Source organism: Dicentrarchus labrax, unplaced genomic scaffold (assembly GCF_905237075.1).
Source record: "Dicentrarchus labrax unplaced genomic scaffold, dlabrax2021, whole genome shotgun sequence".
Classification (NCBI taxonomy): Eukaryota; Metazoa; Chordata; class Actinopteri; family Moronidae; genus Dicentrarchus; species Dicentrarchus labrax.
In genome coordinates, this window is record NW_026136705.1 from 9122922 (window position 1) to 9141977 (window position 19056).

The window sequence follows — 19056 nt, forward strand, 5'->3', positions numbered from 1 at the left end:
TAAAAAGTAGTATTGGGGATCCCAGTATGATATTCCATAACGATCTATACTGTAGATTGGCCGTTATTGACAGAATTGGGAAACCTATGAACAGAAGTCATTATAATTCATTATTGTATTGTGCTAACTTCCAGTCAATTAAATAATAGTAAAGGTAAAATCATCATTTTTCTGGGTGCCTCCTTAAGGACCCCTGGGGCTCCCGGGTCCTTTAGGTATGAAGGGTCTTCACAGTCAAAGACTGATCAAACTAGGATCACTATAATATAAATATTACTATCAATAAAAACAGCCAACCTTGTTTATTCCCTTGTTCCAACCTACAAAAAGTGAGGTAGAAGTTAAAATAATATATTCCTCCTTTTGCTGAGGACCCCCTATGACCCACTCAAGGACCCCTGTTGCCCCCAGTTTTAAAACCACTGCTCTAGATGATAGATTACTGATGTTATACTATGGAACCAGCTGTTAATGTTATAATTTCATGTAGTTAACTGTTAATATCTATTGTCTTTGGCTTTGAAATTATAGTCCTGATAGTTTTACACCAGTAGGGGGCGATACGTTTCCTTTCCTCACTAAGGACACGTCACTACACTACAGCGACAAGGTAGGGAACCAGATTTGAATGACAGCTAAAGAGCCAATCGGATTTCAATGGGATTACTATTGACTGACGCTCAACCAATAAACGCGCTCCGTGGCGGGATTGGGGCGGGTTTAGGTCTCAGTGAAGGTTGTGTGTGAATAGTGTATGAGTAACAGGAGCGGAGCGGGTGAGTCTTACTCAACATCAAATATTAAACCTTTTTGCTCATTTAGGAGCAACAGTTTTCATTGTAGGCTGTTGTCCCGCTGCCATTTGGGAAGGAGTCCCTCATGTTTTCAACAGCAGTCAGAGAAGAGGTGCGGGGCGAGGGTGTTCATTATACAGCCGCTAGCAGGTTAGCCCAGCTAGCTCCTCACACTTTGAACTGGATGGAAGCAGCATCAACACTCGCCGGCCTGATGCTGTCTGAGCTAACATCAATGCGTGCATTCGTTTTGAGTGTGCACATGACGCGTGTTAATAACTCACTGGTTAATATATCTGCAGCTGTTCGTTCCCTTGCTCTGTGAGGTCGGAAAGGTTGGTTAGCTAGCTGTCAGTGCTCCTAACTTCAGCCTCGCTCTGGTAGTACTGCTTTGAAAGTTAGCATTGATTAGAGCTCTGTTGAGCGTGATGGTTTGTGTCTTCACTTTGTAAAAACTTGCAAAATGTAACAAAAAAGAAGAAGAAGAAGACAGGCACAAATCCCTGCAGAGGTTTTCCATCGTGGGTGCTTCCTGGTTCCTGACGCCACATCGTAGTGCGTGGCCTTATCTGGTTGGGCTGGACATGGCAGTTGACTAAAACACTTTGATTCTTTTCTCTTCTGAGTATCTGGCTTGTTTAAACCCTGCCCATGAAAAGATGTTCTTATTTTGCAGGATTTTTTTTTCTAAATATAAAACCTATATTATTAGGCAGTGTTGGACTTTTCTCCACATTCCTCCTGTTTGGACCTCTTTTACTCTCACAGCTCCTGTTGTTTTGTTTTTTGTGTCTCACAGTGCCTGTCTTTCTCCCATTAGGTAGTACGGTGAGCTGTCCCTAACCTCGCCAAAATGACCAAGCTGGGCTTCCTGCGTTTGTCCTATGAGAAACAGGACACACTGCTGAAGCTGCTTATCCTGTCTATGGCCGCTGTCCTCTGTGAGTGCTCTTCCTCCCATACACAGCAGCATGGCCTCCAGAATACTAAGAACAGATGTGAAGCATTGATCCATGTACTTCTTCTCTTCAGCATTCTCCACCAGACTCTTTTCCGTCTTGAGGTTTGAAAGCGTCATCCATGAGTTTGATCCGTAAGTGCCACTGCTGTCATGGTCATCTCCAACAATTGGTAATACATTTTCCTCTGTAAAGAACTGTCTCACCTTCACCTTCACTCCATCTCCAGGTACTTCAACTACCGTACGACCCGCTTCCTGGCTGAAGAAGGATTTTATAAGTTTCACAACTGGTTTGATGACAGGGCATGGTATCCTCTGGGGAGGATCATTGGTGGCACCATTTATCCAGGTAGGAGTCAGAGAAAATGAAAGCAGCAGTACAAGTAGATCAGTGTGGGCTCACACACTTTATTCTGGGTTGTTTGACATCAAAAGCAGAGCAGTTCAAGTGTGTACGGTTCTGAAGAGATGTCAATGGGCTTCATGTAGAAAGTCTGCTTTTACACCTCACGTCTTTTCTCCCTCTCTCCTCTCTCACCAGGACTGATGATCACGTCTGCCGTCCTGTACCACGTCCTACATTTTTTCCACATCACCATTGACATCCGTAATGTCTGTGTCTTCCTGGCTCCCTTGTTCTCTTCCTTCACTGCCATAGTGACCTACCACTTCACCAAGGAGTTGAAGGTAAAAACACATACTAAAATACATCAAACTATTTTATAATAAGTTCTAAATAATATTTCTTTTAAGGGGCACTCCGTCAATTTAACTTGCACAAATTCAGGGACTTGAAGAGACGTCTTTAAAAAAAGAAAAAGAAGGTTCAAAATCAAAGCAGCAGAGATATCCTTATGTTTTGTTTCTTGTAGTAAGTTCCACAGATACTTCCCTCCTTCTCTCTGCCTGGTAAACACCAGGCTATAGAAGTCATTGTAGCATGCCGGAGCATTTGGATTTTAACCGGTGCAGTTTTTGTAGCCTTTACAGAACTTGTTTATTGGCCCAGACTCATCCCACGTGACTGGCTACTCAGCCAATCAAATCTGTGCATTGCATCTCTGCTGAGTGACATACACACACAGCTTATGTGACACAGGGGAGACAAGATGAGAGACAGTCGGAGAAATAAGCAAGTCAAAGAAAAGTAATTTCACATGCTGTGCTCTAAAAAGAGCAAAGTAGACAGCAAAAAGAGAGCTTTTGATCCAGAATGGACTCGCACTCTCACAGGATGACCAGTACTCGTTCGGACGAGTAAACCAGTGGGTTGCACCAATTATGTTTAAATTCTCTACGAAGTTAGGGTGTAAGGTCAACACTAGAGGTTCAGTAACTACTAGTTAGTTTGTAACTAAATCAGCTACTAATTGGTTGCACCACAATTACTTGGGCCGTAACCTAACTAGTTTTGACAGTCATAACATGAGACAAGCGCCAAATTAATGATCAAAGATAGAGTTTCATCCCCCATTAGTTTTGGTGTCTCTATTGAAATATTTTATCAATAATTAGGTTTCTACTGGATTACTGTGTTGCAGTATAGTTGCAATTGATGAAAAAAGGATGCTGTGTGGCAGAAAAAATGCTGTTCTACCATTAGTGAGTTTAATTCAGGTATTTTATGATTTACATGCATAACTATTTAGTTGTTATGGTGTAACTTATCCCACTTTTTTCTTTTTAGTTATGCATATATCACAACGTAATAACTACAGCTGGTGCAACAGGCTGCAGCTCTTCATGGGAAATCTCATTGGACTGCCTATTTAGAATGTTGTGCATGAATTTAATATACTTTGTGGTGATCTCCACAAATATGACTGTACATCCTATTGCCACTAAATATATATTGTCTGTGTAGGATGCAGGTGCTGGGCTCCTGGCTGCCGCCATGATCGCAGTGGTGCCAGGTTATATCTCTCGTTCTGTTGCTGGCTCCTACGATAATGAAGGTATACACCTGATACGTATAGCAATGTTATTTAAAGATAATATCACCAGAAGAATGTTAATGAAATCCCTCTGTGCTATCTTATTCAGGTATTGCCATCTTCTGCATGCTGTTGACCTATTACATGTGGATTAAGGCTGTCAAAACAGGGTCAGTGTACTGGTCATCTATATGCGCACTGGCCTACTTCTACATGGTAAGTAGATGGAAAAAAGTGCATGTTTTACTAAATGAACTGAGTTTTACTGAGGTCTTGATAAGGTGTTTGTGTGTATCTAGGTTTCTTCCTGGGGTGGCTACGTGTTCCTGATCAACCTTATCCCCCTCCACGTCCTGGTTCTGATGCTCACAGGCCGTTTCTCTCACCGCATCTACGTGGCTTACTGCACAGTCTACTGCCTGGGCACCATCCTTTCCATGCAGATCTCTTTTGTTGGTTTCCAGGTAAGTCGAAAAAGTACTACCGTATGTCACGTGAGGTGCTCTAGTTGGGCCTCTGAGAAAAACCCTTGCCTGAATTGCCAAGGTCATAGTATTGTTATCAGGCCAAAGGAGATAAGTCCTGTGTCACTCTGTTCTGCGACAACTAGCTCACCTCCCTCTCCATCTTCTCTCATGTACCAGCCGGTGCAGTCATCAGAGCACATGGCAGCCTTCGGTGTGTTCGGCTTGTGCCAGATCCATGCCTTTGTGGACTACCTACGCAGCAAACTCAATGCCCAGCAATTTGAGGTGCTGTTCAAGAGCGTCATCTCCCTGGTGGGCTTCATCCTGCTGTCTGTGGGCACTGTTCTCATGCTGACTGGTAAGAGGGTTGACATGGTGCACCAGTAGATACATTGGCGTAGTGGATGGAAAACCCTTGTTTTGTTTTGTTTGTTTTCTTCACTCTTTCCATACTTTCTCCTTAGCTTTTGTGAGGAACTGATTTGAGGTTCTTTTGCTTTGGACTGACCAAAAGTATATTTCCCTCAGGTAAAATCTCTCCATGGACTGGTCGTTTCTACTCCCTGCTGGACCCCTCCTATGCCAAGAACAACATCCCCATCATCGCCTCTGTCTCTGAGCACCAGCCCACAACCTGGTCCTCCTACTACTTTGACCTCCAGCTGCTGGTCTTCATGTTCCCAGGCAAGTGTACACTCAGCAGAAACACGCAGAGTAACAAGGGTTTATACTGTATGAGCACTCCCATTTATCATGCAAGTCATTGTGTATCCCTGTTGGGGTTTTGACTGACAGTTAACCTTCCCTTTCCTTACAGTTGGTCTTTACTACTGTTTCAACAACCTGTCGGACGCCAGGATCTTCATCATCATGTACGGAGTCACCAGCATGTACTTCTCCGCTGTCATGGTACGTCCTGTACACAGCTACATGTACTCTACTTTTGGAAGTTTGTCACATTCCCAGCATTGAACATGTATTTAGGAAAGTGAATTTGCACTTACTTTACACATCACATGGGTTAATGTACTCCTCAGGTGCGTCTGATGTTGGTTCTGGCTCCAGTCATGTGCATCCTGTCAGGCATTGGTGTGTCCCAGGTGCTAACCACTTACATGAAGAATTTGGATGTCAGCCGGCCAGACAAGAAGAGCAAGAAGCAACAGGACTCCACCTACCCCATCAAAAATGAGGTAGGAGCTCTGAGAGGCTGGTTGAGAGTGCTAGTATAGCTGTTAGAGGGTGGTACAAAGCTATAGCTGTGTCCAAATTCCACACTACATACTAATTGGGAGTTGGGACATAGCCTGTGTATTCCCTTTAAGTATTGAAGTATGGTTTCAGAGACCATGAATATGTTCTTTTTCCTGTGGTGGAAATATACTTAACTACTATCTGTACTTTTTTTAAATATATATAGTTTTGCGTGGCAGAACTTAGTCTTTCTTTTTTTTTCTCCCCATTAATCATCTCATGACCCTTCTGATTTCTCTTGTGGCCTGTTCAAGGCTCATGAGTACATTTAGCTGGCAACATTACTTCTGTAATAATGCAGGACTTGTAATGGAGTGTTATTGGTACTTAGAGTTGAACATCTGTCTTGTACACATGATAAAATGCAGTTATATTCTTATTTAAAGAAGCATAGCAGAGAGGTTTTATAAAAGCACATTGGTGGTCCCACAGACAGAAGGGTAAAACCTGATCACATCCTGCGTTGTATATTCCTACCAGGTTGCCAGTGGGATGATTCTGGTCATGGCCTTCTTCCTCATTACATACACCTTCCACTCTACCTGGGTGACCAGCGAAGCCTACTCCTCTCCCTCAATTGTCTTGTCAGCCCGTGGAGGAGATGGCAGCCGCATCATCTTTGATGACTTCAGAGAGGCTTACTACTGGCTCCGCCACAACACTCCTGAGGTCAGTCTCACCCAAAGAAATACAGAATAAGTCAACCCGTAAGGAGTTGTTGACTAGCGTTAAGAATGAACTGATGAATGATTACATTAAATGGTTTTCATTCTATTATTTAAGTTATTTTCTGTTTCAAGGATGCCAAAGTCATGTCGTGGTGGGATTATGGCTATCAGATAACTGCCATGGCGAATCGAACCATTCTAGTGGACAACAACACGTGGAACAACACACACATCTCCAGAGTGGGACAGGTGAGCTGGGTAGCCTTCGGGGTTAATTTTCTTTATAAAGGGCTGCTGTGCTGACTGGGCTGCTGTTTGTTCCCTAGGCCATGGCATCCACAGAAGAGAGGGCCTATGAGATCATGAGGGAGCTGGATGTCAGTTATGTCCTGGTCATCTTTGGAGGACTGACGGGCTATTCTTCAGATGGTACGTCCCAAGCATCTGTAGATCAGAGGGTCAGCGTGGCTCTTAAAGCAGCCCGACTACAGACACATTCTCACTATAGATAGTTGTTTCACACAGTTGGATTTAATAGACTTGGGTTTAATAGTGTGTTCGCAATGCTTAAGGTATGCTATTTGAATGTTACACCCACACATTTAATGGCATTTCTTTACATGTGGTGGTGTGTATAAGGAGGTGTAAACATCCTCCCTTGGCTGGTGAATTTGTTTTTAGATGTGATTCGATTTCACCTTATAAATAATGAAAAGCTTAACAGTAATAACTCACTTCTACACTAAATAGTTAGAATAATGAGACATGATACTGTGTAAGGCATCAGCACCACTTCTCTAACGGATCTCTGTCTGTGTCACAGACATCAACAAGTTTCTGTGGATGGTCCGTATCGGGGGGAGCACAGACACAGGCAAACACATCAAGGAGCACGACTACTACACTCCCACCGGAGAGTTCAGAGTGGACCGCGAGGGCTCGCCCGTCCTGCTCAACTGCCTCATGTACAAGATGTGCTACTACCGCTTCGGCCAGGTCTACACAGAGGCCAGTGAGTAACTGTACAGCTGAGTGTGGCCTCTTGGTCATCATGCATCACCTGCTTTCACCTAGCAATCACAGGCATACTGTGAATAAGCATTTTGGACAGTTTAGGATGATTCATTAACTCCTTCATTAATATATTTTATTCATAGTGAGACAGAACTGTTTGCAAAAATTACGGAGCAAGACTGAGCATAACGGCAGTAGATATCAGGCGCTCTGTGCTTAGACATAAAGACATAAATATCAAATGCATACATATTCATGTCCTTCTACATAAAACTACATCCTCTTGTACTGTAATTCTGATGATCTTCATGATCTCCCCTGCAGAGCGCCCCCCTGGTTATGACAGAGTGAGAAACGCTGAGATTGGGAACAAAGACTTCGAACTGGATGTGTTGGAGGAGGCCTACACAACAGAGCACTGGCTGGTTAGGATATACAAGGTAAAATGGCTAACTTTTATGTGACATATCATCAATCAGTCTGTAAGGACGGTTTGGAACCCCAGATTGGTTTTCTGGTCAGGGTCAGATCTTCTGGAACTCTTTCTTTGGAAATCAGTTTTATAGACATTGCAGATTGAGGGAAAACAACAGAAGGGTAAATTGATCAAATTAATTCTTTATTTTATGTATTTAATCCTTTATTTAAACGGGTAGTCTCATTGAGATTGGGATCTCGTATTCAAGAGAGACCTGTATATAAAATAAACATAATTTTTAGGCATAGATAGATGCGCTTAAAACTGGAATCAGAGCTGCAACAATTGGTCAGCCAATCAATTGACAGAAAACTAATCAACAACTCTTTTGGTCATTATTTTCAAACATTTGATGGTTCCAGATTCTCATGTGAGAATTTACCAGTACTGGTGCCTACATCATAGTAAAAACTGAATGGCTTCAGGTTTAGTTGGAAAACAAGACATTATGACATCCCTTTGGGCTCTTGGAAATTGTGACGCCTTTTTTTTTTTTTTTTTTCATAGGGGCAAACAAATAACCTATTAACCAATAGAATAATCTGAAAATAATTGTTGCAGCTCCACTAGGAATACATTGCAAGTCAGACTGATGATAGTTGAGTCTATGTTTTTATTTTTTTTATATGAAGCTCTTCTTGTCCATTGTACAAGTACAAAAGACTATATAAACACATATGAACACTGAACATTGTAATAGAGGACTTTCTAACGACGTGTTGCTTTCCATGTTTTAGGTGAAAGATCTGGACAACCGGGGTCTTTCAAGGACATAAAACCTTCAGACAGCAGTGAAAACAGCCTTTTAGCACACAGCACTGAACGCCTTCCCCTGTGGTCTGCAGATGAGTGGGAAAAGAGTACTTTTTATACTTTTGTTTTGGGGAAGAAAATTGCATCCAAGAGATTTTTCTTTTTTCTTTTTTGTGGATGATTTTCATTTTTTTTATTTTGTTATAATGAAATGTCTCATCTGGGATCAGAGGGAGCTGGTGTCAAAACGTCCAGTCTGATGTCAGGAAGTGTAATTGCCATGAAGCAGTCAAAGAAAGCAGTGCTCATTTAAGAGCCTTTTGGATTTTTACAATGTGGTCAATTAAAGTGGGATTAAACGTGATAAAATAGTGCTTTGTCTTTTTTCTATTTGTGTGGGAACTACGTTCATCCAGACAGCTGTTATGGATCCCAGATATTCATAACTGGTTGAAAGAATAACTTGTTACTGAATTACAATTAGGAATTCAATAAAATGTATTAATTTACAGTAAGTTATATTATAACTAGACCAAGTTTGAACTTACACAGCTGGTGCAACAGGTTGCTGTATAAAATCTGAACCCAACACCTTCATAATGAAGGTTAAAGATTCCAGTGGCTGTTCTGTTACTGAGAATATTTACTTGCATGGCATCCTTCTGCCACATGTGCTCCCAAAATGAACTTAATTGTCCGTTAATGGATCTTCATGCCTCTTGGGACCAGTGTTGTCATTTGTACAGTATGTTGGCTGTATGATAAAGAGATCACTTTAGAAATACATAAAAGCCCAACTTAAGATAAGACAACATTCTTTTATTGTAGTGAATTATAGTGCAGTCTATAATACATTCAGAAAAGAATTAGACAGGAATTATGTCCCCACCCTCCCAAAAGGATAAAATGATTTAAATGACAATTAAAATTCTTTGCCCATTCAGATTAGTAAAAAGTAACAGTATAAAGTGTCCATTAGCTCCAAGAACATACATTTGAAAAGTCTTTTTTTAAGAATGGCACGCATATACAGAGCTCCTCACAGTCCAGGCTGGTCTGGCAGATCCTTCAGAAGTGCAGGGTTTTTTCTATAGATGTAGGCGTTTGAATCGTCATCCAGCTTCACCAACTCTGCCAGTGACGACACGCAGGGATCCTGATCGAGCAGCATTGTCGGCAGGCGGGAGGATTTGCGCTGGATACGGCAGGAACGGCGTACGGGGGTCAGAAACTTCAGATCTTTGATGTTGCTCTTTCTCCTCGATGCACTTCTGCCAACATCCTCTTCAATTGTCCTCTTGACACTGAACAAGGGATATTTGAAGATACTACTGTATTACATGTGAAAATAAATGACTTAATGAAATCATTGAAATTATTAGGCAAATCAATAGCTGCATAAGTAAGTTGATGGACTCACCTCTGCAGGTATGGAGTGGTTTTCACGCTGTACTTCACTACTGAGGCATCCTCCATCTGTGGCGTGGTCTCCATCACACAATCATCACTTGCTCCTTCATAATCATCATCCGTCTCCACTTTCTGGTCATCACTTTCCCCTCCATCATTCACTTTCTCTACCTTCGGCTGCTCGCTAACAACCTCAGGCATTTCATTCTTCAGCTCCTCTTTTTTACCTTCATCCTTTGGTTCACTATCTTCCACTTCAACATCATTGCACTCATCTGTCACCTGTGTAAGATCTAATGGAAACAAAACGATGAGTGTTGGTGTAAGAAGCATTTGTATAGAGTAACTAGTGTTCATTGTTAGGCCACGAATCTCAGTGACCTGAGTCGATCAGTTATTTTCAAGAACTCACTCAATAAACCACTCTGCCCAAAACAAAGGCCACAGTGGGAAGACACAGGTGAGCTTACCATCACTGCATCTCGAGGGTGTTGCCATGGCATCTAAAGCATCACACAGGTTCACAACAATCTGTCAAAACGAAAAAGATGATTTTTATCGGTGTGGAAGGGAACTTTTTTTGAAACCGCAACAGAAACCCTGCCTGTTCACTTACATCATCCACTCTGTCCTGTGGGTCAATGAGCAGATCTGCATCAGAGTCTTCCAGCAGGTCCAGGGTGGTGTTCATGATCACTGGAGATTGACTGTGTGTTGTTAGTTCTGGTTCCTGGGTATCTGCACAGTGAGCAGCAGAGTCTGCCTTCTGTGCCACCAGACTGGATTCAGGTTCAGGGTTGCAAGGTGCAGACTGTGGTTTGAGATCAGCTTCGGGTTTTGCAGGGGCTTTGGTTTTTGAGGGTGTTCTTGCTGTCATGGCTGGTCTCTTAAAATTCTTGCCTTTGGAAGCTAGCCACTCTGCCAGTTTCGCTCTGCAGAGGAACCACAAACATTTTTGAACATTTCTATTGTACACCAACACTATTGTCAAGAGTTTATATACAAAGGAAAAACTTACTTTCTTTCCTCTGCAGTTTCCATGGTAAATCTGTACTGGCTGATGGTGCTTGAGACAGGAGGTTTGTTGACCTTCTTCTCTGTCACTTGAATCTTTGGCTTTGAGTTCTGAGTCCCACTCCTCTTGGTGAAAGCCATATTAGTGTTTCTGGTACTGGTGCTGGTTAGTGTTGCTGGGACGGTTCTGGCAGGAGGGCGAGCAGAGCAGAATCCAGCAGGAGGACGGCTGGTGACAGCGGGCCTGGACACCTGAGCAGGTCTATCTATAACCGACTTGGACCTCGTCCGTGCAGGGTTTTGTGTGCTATGCCCAGGAAGGTCAGCAACAGATTTGGACCTGATTTTTGTCACATTTCCAACCCTCTGGCTGTCTGTTTTGGGTGCTAATGGTTTTGGAGCTGTCCTGCCCATGGTGGCCCCTGACTTCCAAATGGCTCCAATTTTTGACTCTACCATCTTGCCTTTGTACATGCCGAGAGCAGATTTTGGCGGTGGCACAGCAGCTGGTGGTTTTGGCCCTTCTACTATTTTTTTTCCTTTCACCGCCTGTTCAGTGAGGAAAGCCTGGCTATGTGTTTGTCGTTTGACATCAGTAACAGAAGCTCCTTTCCCATCTCTCTGCACGGTCTTTAACTTTTTCAGAGCCTCACCAGACGTTGACCTTGTGTCCATCTGTTTGACCATGGCTTTAAGAGGACCATTTTTTGCCACGGTTTCCTCTTTTTTGTTGCTATTCAGTTGAAAGGGAACAGCAGACGTCTGATCTCTTTTGATAAAGGACTTGCTTCCATTTGCTGGCTGAGAATTTTCCTTGTTTCCCTAATATAAATTAAAACAACAAGACCATTGAGTGAATTAAGTGCTGAATTTTAGCTAAAAAAACTGAACATAACTTAGTTAGCAGTCAACATAAGACATGTATTTCATATGATAACTTACTTTCTTGAGGTTCCGTCTTGAAACTGCAATGTTTTCCATTGCGAAGCATCAACCAGACAGTGGAGATTTCTGGAAGGTGAACAAAGCAGTACCAGGGTTGGAAATTAGCATCAGCCAAATGCTGGTAAAATGACAGTGGCTGGTCAAATTCAGACACAAATGATTTACTAATGATTGAATGGTATCTGTCAGTGGCTGGTAGATGTACAAATTTTGAAAATGTATATATTTCTCAGGGTGGTAAATTTACTTTTCAAAATGTGTACATCTACAGCCACTGACAGATACTAAAATGTACCAATCAATGGTAAATAATAATTGTGTGTCTGAAATTGACCATCCATCCATCTATCTATCCATCTATCTATCTCTAGAGTGATATTAATAGCTCTTATTCATTGACATCATGTAGCATACTAAGGTTAGACTTGGTCTGTAAGTAAGGGCTTATTACGCCCAACAGCTATAGCTGCCCACTAAACTCCTGCACACTGTTGAGGCATGTCCACACTAGTCCACATCAAGGGTCGTATGGCTGCAGGTTGGTGTCCCAGCCAGTCAAGAACATTAATAATTGGACTGATCAGATCAGCTGATTAAATGAGTCGAGCCTGGTGGGCTCCTGAAAACCTACAGCCACACGGTTCTGTATGGACTAGTTTGAACATGCCTTTCCGTAAATAACATCTACTCTTTATAATGTCCTCATATGCTATAATATATTCAGTAGTTCTGTACGTTATGTTTATCAAAAAGCAAAGGAAGATTAATATTAGCACGCATTGACTAAAGTGGTCTGGCGTAACGTTAACGTTAGCTGACACGAGATATAAAAACGAGTAAACGTTAGTGTTAGCTTTGCTTAACTGTACGCTGGGCCGTAATTTCTATCAAAGTGTGCGAACTCTAACTATACCTGTGTTTAAATAACGTTAAAATAATCCATAACTTACCCTGCTGTTATCTTTTGTAGTACAACACGAAGAGGGAACCTCTGTAAAGTAGCTCAACCCCGGAGCAAAACACTTCTCTTGCCTCCCTGCGGAAAAACCAGCCGATTTGACTTGGCGCTGCTGCGCTGCAATTGGCTAGGCTAGTCTCGCGAGATAACAGAATTAACCAATAGGGTGTCTGGAAAACTACGCGAGAATTGAAGAAGACTGGCTGTATTCTTCCACCCCACTGTTTTCAGCATCCTCTGTTTGAATGTTTGAAACTAAATAGGATTCCACGAATACTGGTCACTGTAAACAGCTACACGCCCAACACATGACAGCCGCGACAACCACTGGAAAAGCTGATGACAATCAGCCATGACTTCCAGTAGCGAGGTCACATCATCAGGGAAAGCAACTACTTTTATTATTTATTCAATATAATTAAATTCAAACAGGCTTTAATGGCATGGGACACAGGCTTTTACATTGCCAGAGCAAAATATATATGTATATATACAGATTAGTACGATTTCTTTATTTTTTTTTATGTTGGTGTGTGTCCTTAATATAATGTAGTTATGACTGTACAAATAATATATGGACACCTCCACTGTCTTATAAAGAGATTGGATCTGTAGGTCAGTCATCATTACAGTGAGAATGACATTTTGAACACAATCTCCAAATGCATACATTACAGTTGTGATGACCATAATAACGACTGCGTGTGTTTCTCTTTTATGAATTAAACTTCACAAAATATTAATAATAGGAATATTTTTTGAATAAAGCCACGGCATGTTGACAACCTTTGGGCTCTGACTGCTGAGGATTATGGGAAAGAAACGAATCGCGCGGTTTTGATGCACGTTGTTAAATACATCAAGCTCAAAGTGATTTCACCAATGAAGAGAATTAACCTTCAAAATAAAATCTAAATTACAACCAAAAACAAAAAGCATAACCTAGATTATTGTTATTAGTCTGTGGGACTATTGAAGGGGCCTGTGAATAATAGAATGGGCTTCTTTGCAGGAAAAAACAGGTGTGCTTTTACACAAGGCAGTCTCATTTTGTTACTCAAACGCAATGTATTTTATTTTGAAAGCAAAAATCGGAAGTTATCTTGCTGTCGAAGGTGGCTTGACAGCTAACTAGCGTTAGCAACATAGTTGGCTATCCTCGAAAGAATTGCACCTCAACAAACTTGTTAATGATACAGACTCATAATGCAGAGTCGCTGCGCCGTGCCGAGCTGTACTAGCGGCAAATCCGACACACAGCCACTGTTCCGGTTTCCGCAGGATCCAGAAAGGTAACGTTAACTAATGCTAATACTGATGCTAAAGCGAACAGGAAGCTCTCAAACTACCCACAACAGTTTGTTTCTCATTTCTAGTTAAACCCGACAACGCGGGCTTTTTTCAACAAGGATAACTTTGGTTGAATCGTCGAGTTTTTGTTTCTGCAAGAATTAATGCTGCTGTTCCGCTTTGTAGCACGTCCTTTATTAAAGCTGTTGGCTACTTATTTTCCTCTCAACACAAAAGTTGTAAAGTTTGACAGGTTCACGTGCCCGTGCTCTTTTCAGCACACATCTGGATCACATCTGGATCATCATAAGACTGTTACAGACTGTTACAGTGGTTGGGAAAAGCCAGTGTTACAACCTGTTGGGTAGCGTGTAGTACATCACTACTACCGGTATATTATTCCTGACAAATCCATAAGCATACATTTTGTGATGCATTAGAGGAAAAAGCACGTGTAATTGATAACATTTAAAATGGCTGCATTCCATTTAGGTACTCACTGACTTACTGGGAGTCTTAATGGGAAAGAGCCATCGTTAAGGAAACTTATTACTGTTAACAAAATTATTTTTTAATTATTATTTTAATAAATATTACTATTCCCAGCAGGACCAGTAAAGAAAGTTTTTTTCATTGGCTACTTGGCTGCTTCAGTGACTTCTCTTGTTGGTGTATTTAACTGTACTAATATGTGCATGTATCCGTCCATACTTTGCATATTTGTTGCATTTTGGAAAACATGCATTTGTAAATCAAACAAAAGATAGTCTAACCCGTTGGAATTGCCTTTCTGCATTACAACTTATACAACCACACCTGTCAACAGCAGGTTGTCATCAACCAATAATATATGATTGTTTTATACATTTCAAGCTTTTGTTTTTGATGTATTATTTACCTTTAGATTCTCACTTATTGCTACAAGTAATTGGGAAATTGGATAAGCATGCAGCATGTTGTTGATAGGTTGTTTAAAATAGCCTTAAAGCCAAAATGTCTAATGTTTTGTTTAACTTCTCCTTTCAGGTCTAAGAAGTGGGTTGAAAAATGCCAGAGGCAAGATCTCAAAGACAGCTCACCAGACCAGTTGTACAGATACTACAGACTCTGTGGAAAACATTTTGAAACGTCTTTGATTCATAGTGTAAGACCAAACTGCAGAGGGCACTGTGACCCCAGAGTTTGCAATACTTTTAATATAATTTCCAATCTTCACTATATCTGTGCATAGTGAATATTTGGGTAATGTAGGTTTTAATACAAATTCAACATAAGTAATATTTTTGTTTCAGTCTTCATATTTGCTGTATATAATGAACTTTTCCGGCTTGACTTTGTTTTCCAGGACGGTCAGAGTGCAGTGTTGAAGGATGATGCCATACCAACTATCTTCGATGTGCCAAGCCAACCTCAAAATGGGCAGGTGAAGCGCAGTAAAGAGACGGTGGGTAAAAGAAATCTAAAAATTTTTCTAAGCAGCCAATTTGACAATACAATAGCAGCACCCTGACTCTGTTTGACCTAAATGGAACAGAACCTTGATTAGTATCATTGGTAACACCTGTGTTTGACCTACTATTTCATGTCAAAAATGGCTGCGAAGAAGGTTGAATATGAATATGACTTTTATAGTTTCTATGTAATGACTTTTCAAAATCTTACTATTTTTGTAGACCATAGACAATGAAATGGAGAGTAAGGGGAGAAAAAGTAAGTAGAAACACACAACAACACACACACGTATCACTTGACAATGGCACAAGCTGAATGATTGATTTGGTTTTTATTGTGCAACTGTCTCTGTTTCCCTGTTAGAAATCAAAAAGTCTCCAGCAGAGACAACTAAGGAAGATGTCCAGGCCCTCCCAGAGGAAGAGGAGTACAAAGAGTATCTGAAGTCATTATTTGAAGTACTTGTACTGTTGGGAGAGCAAAGCATTCCTCCGACAGGGCCTGGTGATAGTAAGCAGGATGGCCTTGGGTCAAACAACTTTCAGGCCTTGTTAGAATATCGCATGAATCGAGGAGATGAAGTCCTTAAGAAGAGGTACGATGTGAATAGGGAGTGCTGCTCCTCAGCTCGGCTGAATCAGTTGATTGAGGTGTGGGAGGAATGCATCCACAGTAAGCTGGTGGAGGAAGTTAAACAAAATGGCTTTTTCTCATTACTTACTGATGATTTGGTCAAGATCTCAGGAGAATGGTACCTCCCGGCCTTTGTCCGTTATGTGGACCAGTCTAACTGCCCGCGGGAGAGGTTTGTTGGATTCTTGTCCTTTGAAGGAGATGGAGATGCCTTAGCAGAGAAACTGCTGTCTGAAATGACTGACAGATGGGGATTGGATATGGAACAGTGTAGAGGTCAAGCCCACTCCTGCTCTGGGACACATTTTAGTAAAATAAAAACAGTTGCTGCCAAACTGATGGAGAGGTATCCAAAGGCAGTGCTCACACTAAGATCTACTTGTGCATTGAACGTGTCACTGGCGAAGGGTATGGCTTTGTCGGGGGTTCAGCTCGTCATGTCAACCCTTAAGAAGATTGAGTCATTCTTCAGTCAGTCCCCTTTACTGCAGTTGGAGCTGGAGCATGCCATTTCTATTTTCTTCCCAGACAAAGAGGAAAAGGTCAAAGAACTGAAGGAGATCTGTCAAACCAGCTGGACCAGACGACACGATGCGTTTGAGGTGGCTGTGGAAATTCTAGAAGCATTGCTACTCTGTGTGGACAGCGTGCATGACAACGAGGATATGAGGTGGAACGATCAAGTCACACACAACGCCTTAGAGATTTCAAAAGCTCTAGCTGATTTCGAGTTTGTCATGGCACTGGTCGTGCTGAAAAACACCATGACACTGACACGAGCATTTGGGAAGAACGTGCAAGGGAAAGCGACAGATGCCCACTTTGCTGCAACCAGTTTAAAAGCTGTATTGCACTCACTGAAGGAAGTGGCGGACAACATCGATGTGTATCACGAGTTCTGGAACGATGAGGCCGTTAACCTAGCCACTGCGATGGAGATCCCGGTGAAGGTTCCTCGCTCATTCTTGAGAAAGCATCAGTCAGAATCTGGAGCCATTCGGCCGGAGACTTACTACAAGGAGCATCTGACTGTTCCCTTGGTGAACCACATCATCAAAGAACTGAATGAACTCTTTTGTGAGGACCACCTGAAGGCTCTGAGATGTCTGTCACTGGTCCCTGCTGTCATAGAGCAGCACAAGTCCACTGAACCCGAGGAAGAGAGCGTGCAAGTGTTTAAAAATGACATCCCTAATGCAGGAACCCTCTCCGCCGAGCTGCACTGCTGGTGGGTTAAATGGAGCAAAAAGGGCAAAGGTGAGACTCTGCCCTCCAGTCTCCAAGAAACACTGCAGCTGGCTGACGTGAAGTTCTTCCCGAACATGCTCGCAGTTCTGAGACTGATCGGCATCGTGCCTACCTTGGCTCTGGAGGACAGCTGCGATGTGGCGTACAAGCGCTTCCAGATGTACATGGAGAACACGCCCGACAAGTTCAAATCAAAAAGTCTTGCTCTTTTGAATTTGAACTATGATGTTGAGTGTGATCTGGATGCAGTAGTGGAGATCTACATGAAGACATACCCGGACCAGGAGGAGGTGTCTTGTAGTAGTTAAGCATTCGGGACAGATGATCCACAGCTTGGTTAATGAGTCGTGCGGACGTGTTATCTTGATAAACATCCTCCTTTAGTGTAGGTTTTTTTTTGTTTACTATCTGGCCCTTGTTGTGAAGTAGAATCTTTTATAGGCTGTTGTGTTTTTTAATAAGATGTAGAATGTAAAAGAACAATAGACTTGACTACAAAGTGTCATTAATTCATTGATAAATTCCAGATGTTCATTTTGTTTTTGTTGTGCTTTTCCATGCCGTTTTCTGTCCAATTCTTCGTTCTATTGTTGAAACAAGTAGCATTTATTTTGTTTTAAGGGTAAAAGTTAATACTCATGTAAGCCTTGTTAAAGTGTCTTTACTGTGTCACCCAGCGTTCTGCAGACATTTAACAATTGAATAAGGGGGATCAGACATAAATCCCTCCCTGAACATGTTAATAAAAGGCAGTCTCTTGTGTTTAATAAGGTTTTGTGGTCGTCATTCTAAATTTTATTTAAGTATTTTTCAGTTTTATCTTAGCCCTGTTCTGAAGGTCTGTGACAAACTCATAATGATCCAGAAACTGGTGTTTTTTGAGACACGCTGAATGAGAAATTAAATTTAGATTAAGTATTTATTTAATCATTTATGTGCAGAATAAAACAAAAAAAATTCCTTCCAAGTAAAATGTAGAACAAAGGGTTAACCCTGACTGGAGCATGGTGGATATGACGGCCAATTAGCACAAACCTAAAATATCTAAAATATTCACTGAGTGTTGAGTTCTGTTAGATTCTGTTGAGATGTTTTCAGGTACATGGTGAATTGGAGATGAGGACAAATTAGTGTGACGCTTTAAGTCTCTTTCTGTGAATAAGGCCCAGCATTCTTAGATACACCCCCATTTGACTAAACAGCCAAGTCATGGTCTGCTCTGAGACTCAAACTTTTACTATAGTGAAATCTAATTGATGATCATGATTGAAGACTAAAATCATTTGGCCTATGCACACTGTTTACTGCAGTGCACAATATTAATATTGTATTTTCAGCCTTACGTCCTTTTTTTTAATCATATATACCAGGATCAAAGTTAGATTTTTGAGTTTGTTGAATTGTTTCTTTATTTCCATCCATTTTCTTTAGGAAGTTGATTTCCAATGGAAAGATTCTGCCAAGTGAATTGCTCTAATCTTCTACCTTGTGTATTAGAAGGGAGCTGTGTTGCTATCATCAGTTGTTCTTCTTCCATTTAATGAAATGTGACGAGGAATCGCATTATAACCCATCATCTGCAGCCAAAAAAACACGAATAACAATATATGCAGACTCATAGGGTTCTATCATTCGAATTCATTAGCTTTCTTTTGTATAATAAAGCCATAAAATGCCAAATGATCCAGTATTTGATTGAATTAAACCACTTTCACTGTAGGCATTTTCAATTATAGCAGGAAAAGCAGAGCTGTGATGATTGCTATATATCATTTAGGTGTCC

At 41.4% G+C, this 19056-nt stretch overlaps 3 protein-coding genes across 4 annotated transcripts; 2 read left to right on the forward strand and 1 right to left on the reverse strand.

The window, feature by feature from the left end:
• The first annotated feature begins 695 nt into the window (after positions 1-695).
• Positions 696-8697, forward strand: stt3a (STT3 oligosaccharyltransferase complex catalytic subunit A). The gene is made up of 18 exons (XM_051401288.1): positions 696-776; positions 1615-1735; positions 1827-1887; positions 1983-2104; positions 2297-2442; positions 3620-3710; positions 3799-3905; positions 3989-4153; positions 4334-4514; positions 4685-4840; positions 4974-5065; positions 5194-5349; positions 5891-6079; positions 6211-6327; positions 6405-6507; positions 6902-7090; positions 7417-7532; positions 8308-8697. The coding sequence occupies exons 2-18, from the start codon at positions 1648-1650 to the stop codon at positions 8344-8346; spliced, it is 2118 nt and encodes a 705-aa protein (XP_051257248.1). The 5' UTR covers positions 696-776; positions 1615-1647; the 3' UTR covers positions 8347-8697.
• A 424-nt stretch (positions 8698-9121) lies between these two features.
• On the reverse strand, positions 9122-12758 carry si:ch211-266i6.3 (cytoskeleton-associated protein 2). The gene is made up of 7 exons (XM_051401294.1): positions 12643-12758; positions 11690-11758; positions 10752-11569; positions 10350-10665; positions 10204-10264; positions 9744-10026; positions 9122-9627 (listed from the first exon to the last, which is right to left on the reverse strand). Exons 2-7 carry the CDS (start codon positions 11726-11728, stop codon positions 9363-9365), a joined length of 1782 nt encoding a protein of 593 aa, XP_051257254.1. The 5' UTR covers positions 11729-11758; positions 12643-12758; the 3' UTR covers positions 9122-9362.
• A 988-nt stretch (positions 12759-13746) lies between these two features.
• On the forward strand, positions 13747-18043 carry thap12a (THAP domain containing 12a). Of its 2 annotated transcripts, none has more exons than XM_051401286.1 (5): positions 13747-13942; positions 14967-15084; positions 15286-15384; positions 15614-15650; positions 15756-18043. In XM_051401286.1, the coding sequence occupies exons 1-5, from the start codon at positions 13857-13859 to the stop codon at positions 17579-17581; spliced, it is 2166 nt and encodes a 721-aa protein (XP_051257246.1). In that variant the 5' UTR covers positions 13747-13856; the 3' UTR covers positions 17582-18043. The 2 variants fall into 2 exon arrangements, with proteins under 2 accessions (XP_051257246.1, XP_051257247.1); XM_051401287.1 differs by lacking the exon at positions 13747-13942 and adding an exon at positions 13985-14331.
• Positions 18044-19056: the final 1013 nt, after the last annotated feature.

What these genes read in the sequence shown, in the direction of transcription:
- stt3a (XM_051401288.1), top strand. Translation starts at nt 1,648, where the DNA reads ATGACCAAGCTGGGCTTCCTGCGTTTGTCCTATGAGAAACAGGACACA. An exon ending in GTCATCCATGAGTTTGATCC is followed by an intron (nt 1,888 to 1,982) that starts GTAAGTGCCACT and finishes CTCCATCTCCAG; the next exon opens with GTACTTCAACTACCGTACGA. An exon ending in ACTTCACCAAGGAGTTGAAG is followed by an intron (nt 2,443 to 3,619) that starts GTAAAAACACAT and finishes TTGTCTGTGTAG; the next exon opens with GATGCAGGTGCTGGGCTCCT.
- si:ch211-266i6.3 (XM_051401294.1), bottom strand. Translation starts at nt 11,728, where the DNA reads ATGGAAAACATTGCAGTTTCAAGACGGAACCTCAAGAAA. An exon ending in GAAACTGCAGAGGAAAGAAA is followed by an intron (nt 10,666 to 10,751) that starts GTAAGTTTTTCC and finishes GTTCCTCTGCAG; the next exon opens with AGCGAAACTGGCAGAGTGGC. An exon ending in CACAGGACAGAGTGGATGAT is followed by an intron (nt 10,265 to 10,349) that starts GTAAGTGAACAG and finishes TCGTTTTGACAG; the next exon opens with ATTGTTGTGAACCTGTGTGA.
- thap12a (XM_051401286.1), top strand. Translation starts at nt 13,857, where the DNA reads ATGCAGAGTCGCTGCGCCGTGCCGAGCTGTACTAGCGGCAAATCCGAC. An exon ending in AAACGTCTTTGATTCATAGT is followed by an intron (nt 15,085 to 15,285) that starts GTAAGACCAAAC and finishes TTTGTTTTCCAG; the next exon opens with GACGGTCAGAGTGCAGTGTT. An exon ending in TGAAGCGCAGTAAAGAGACG is followed by an intron (nt 15,385 to 15,613) that starts GTGGGTAAAAGA and finishes CTATTTTTGTAG; the next exon opens with ACCATAGACAATGAAATGGA.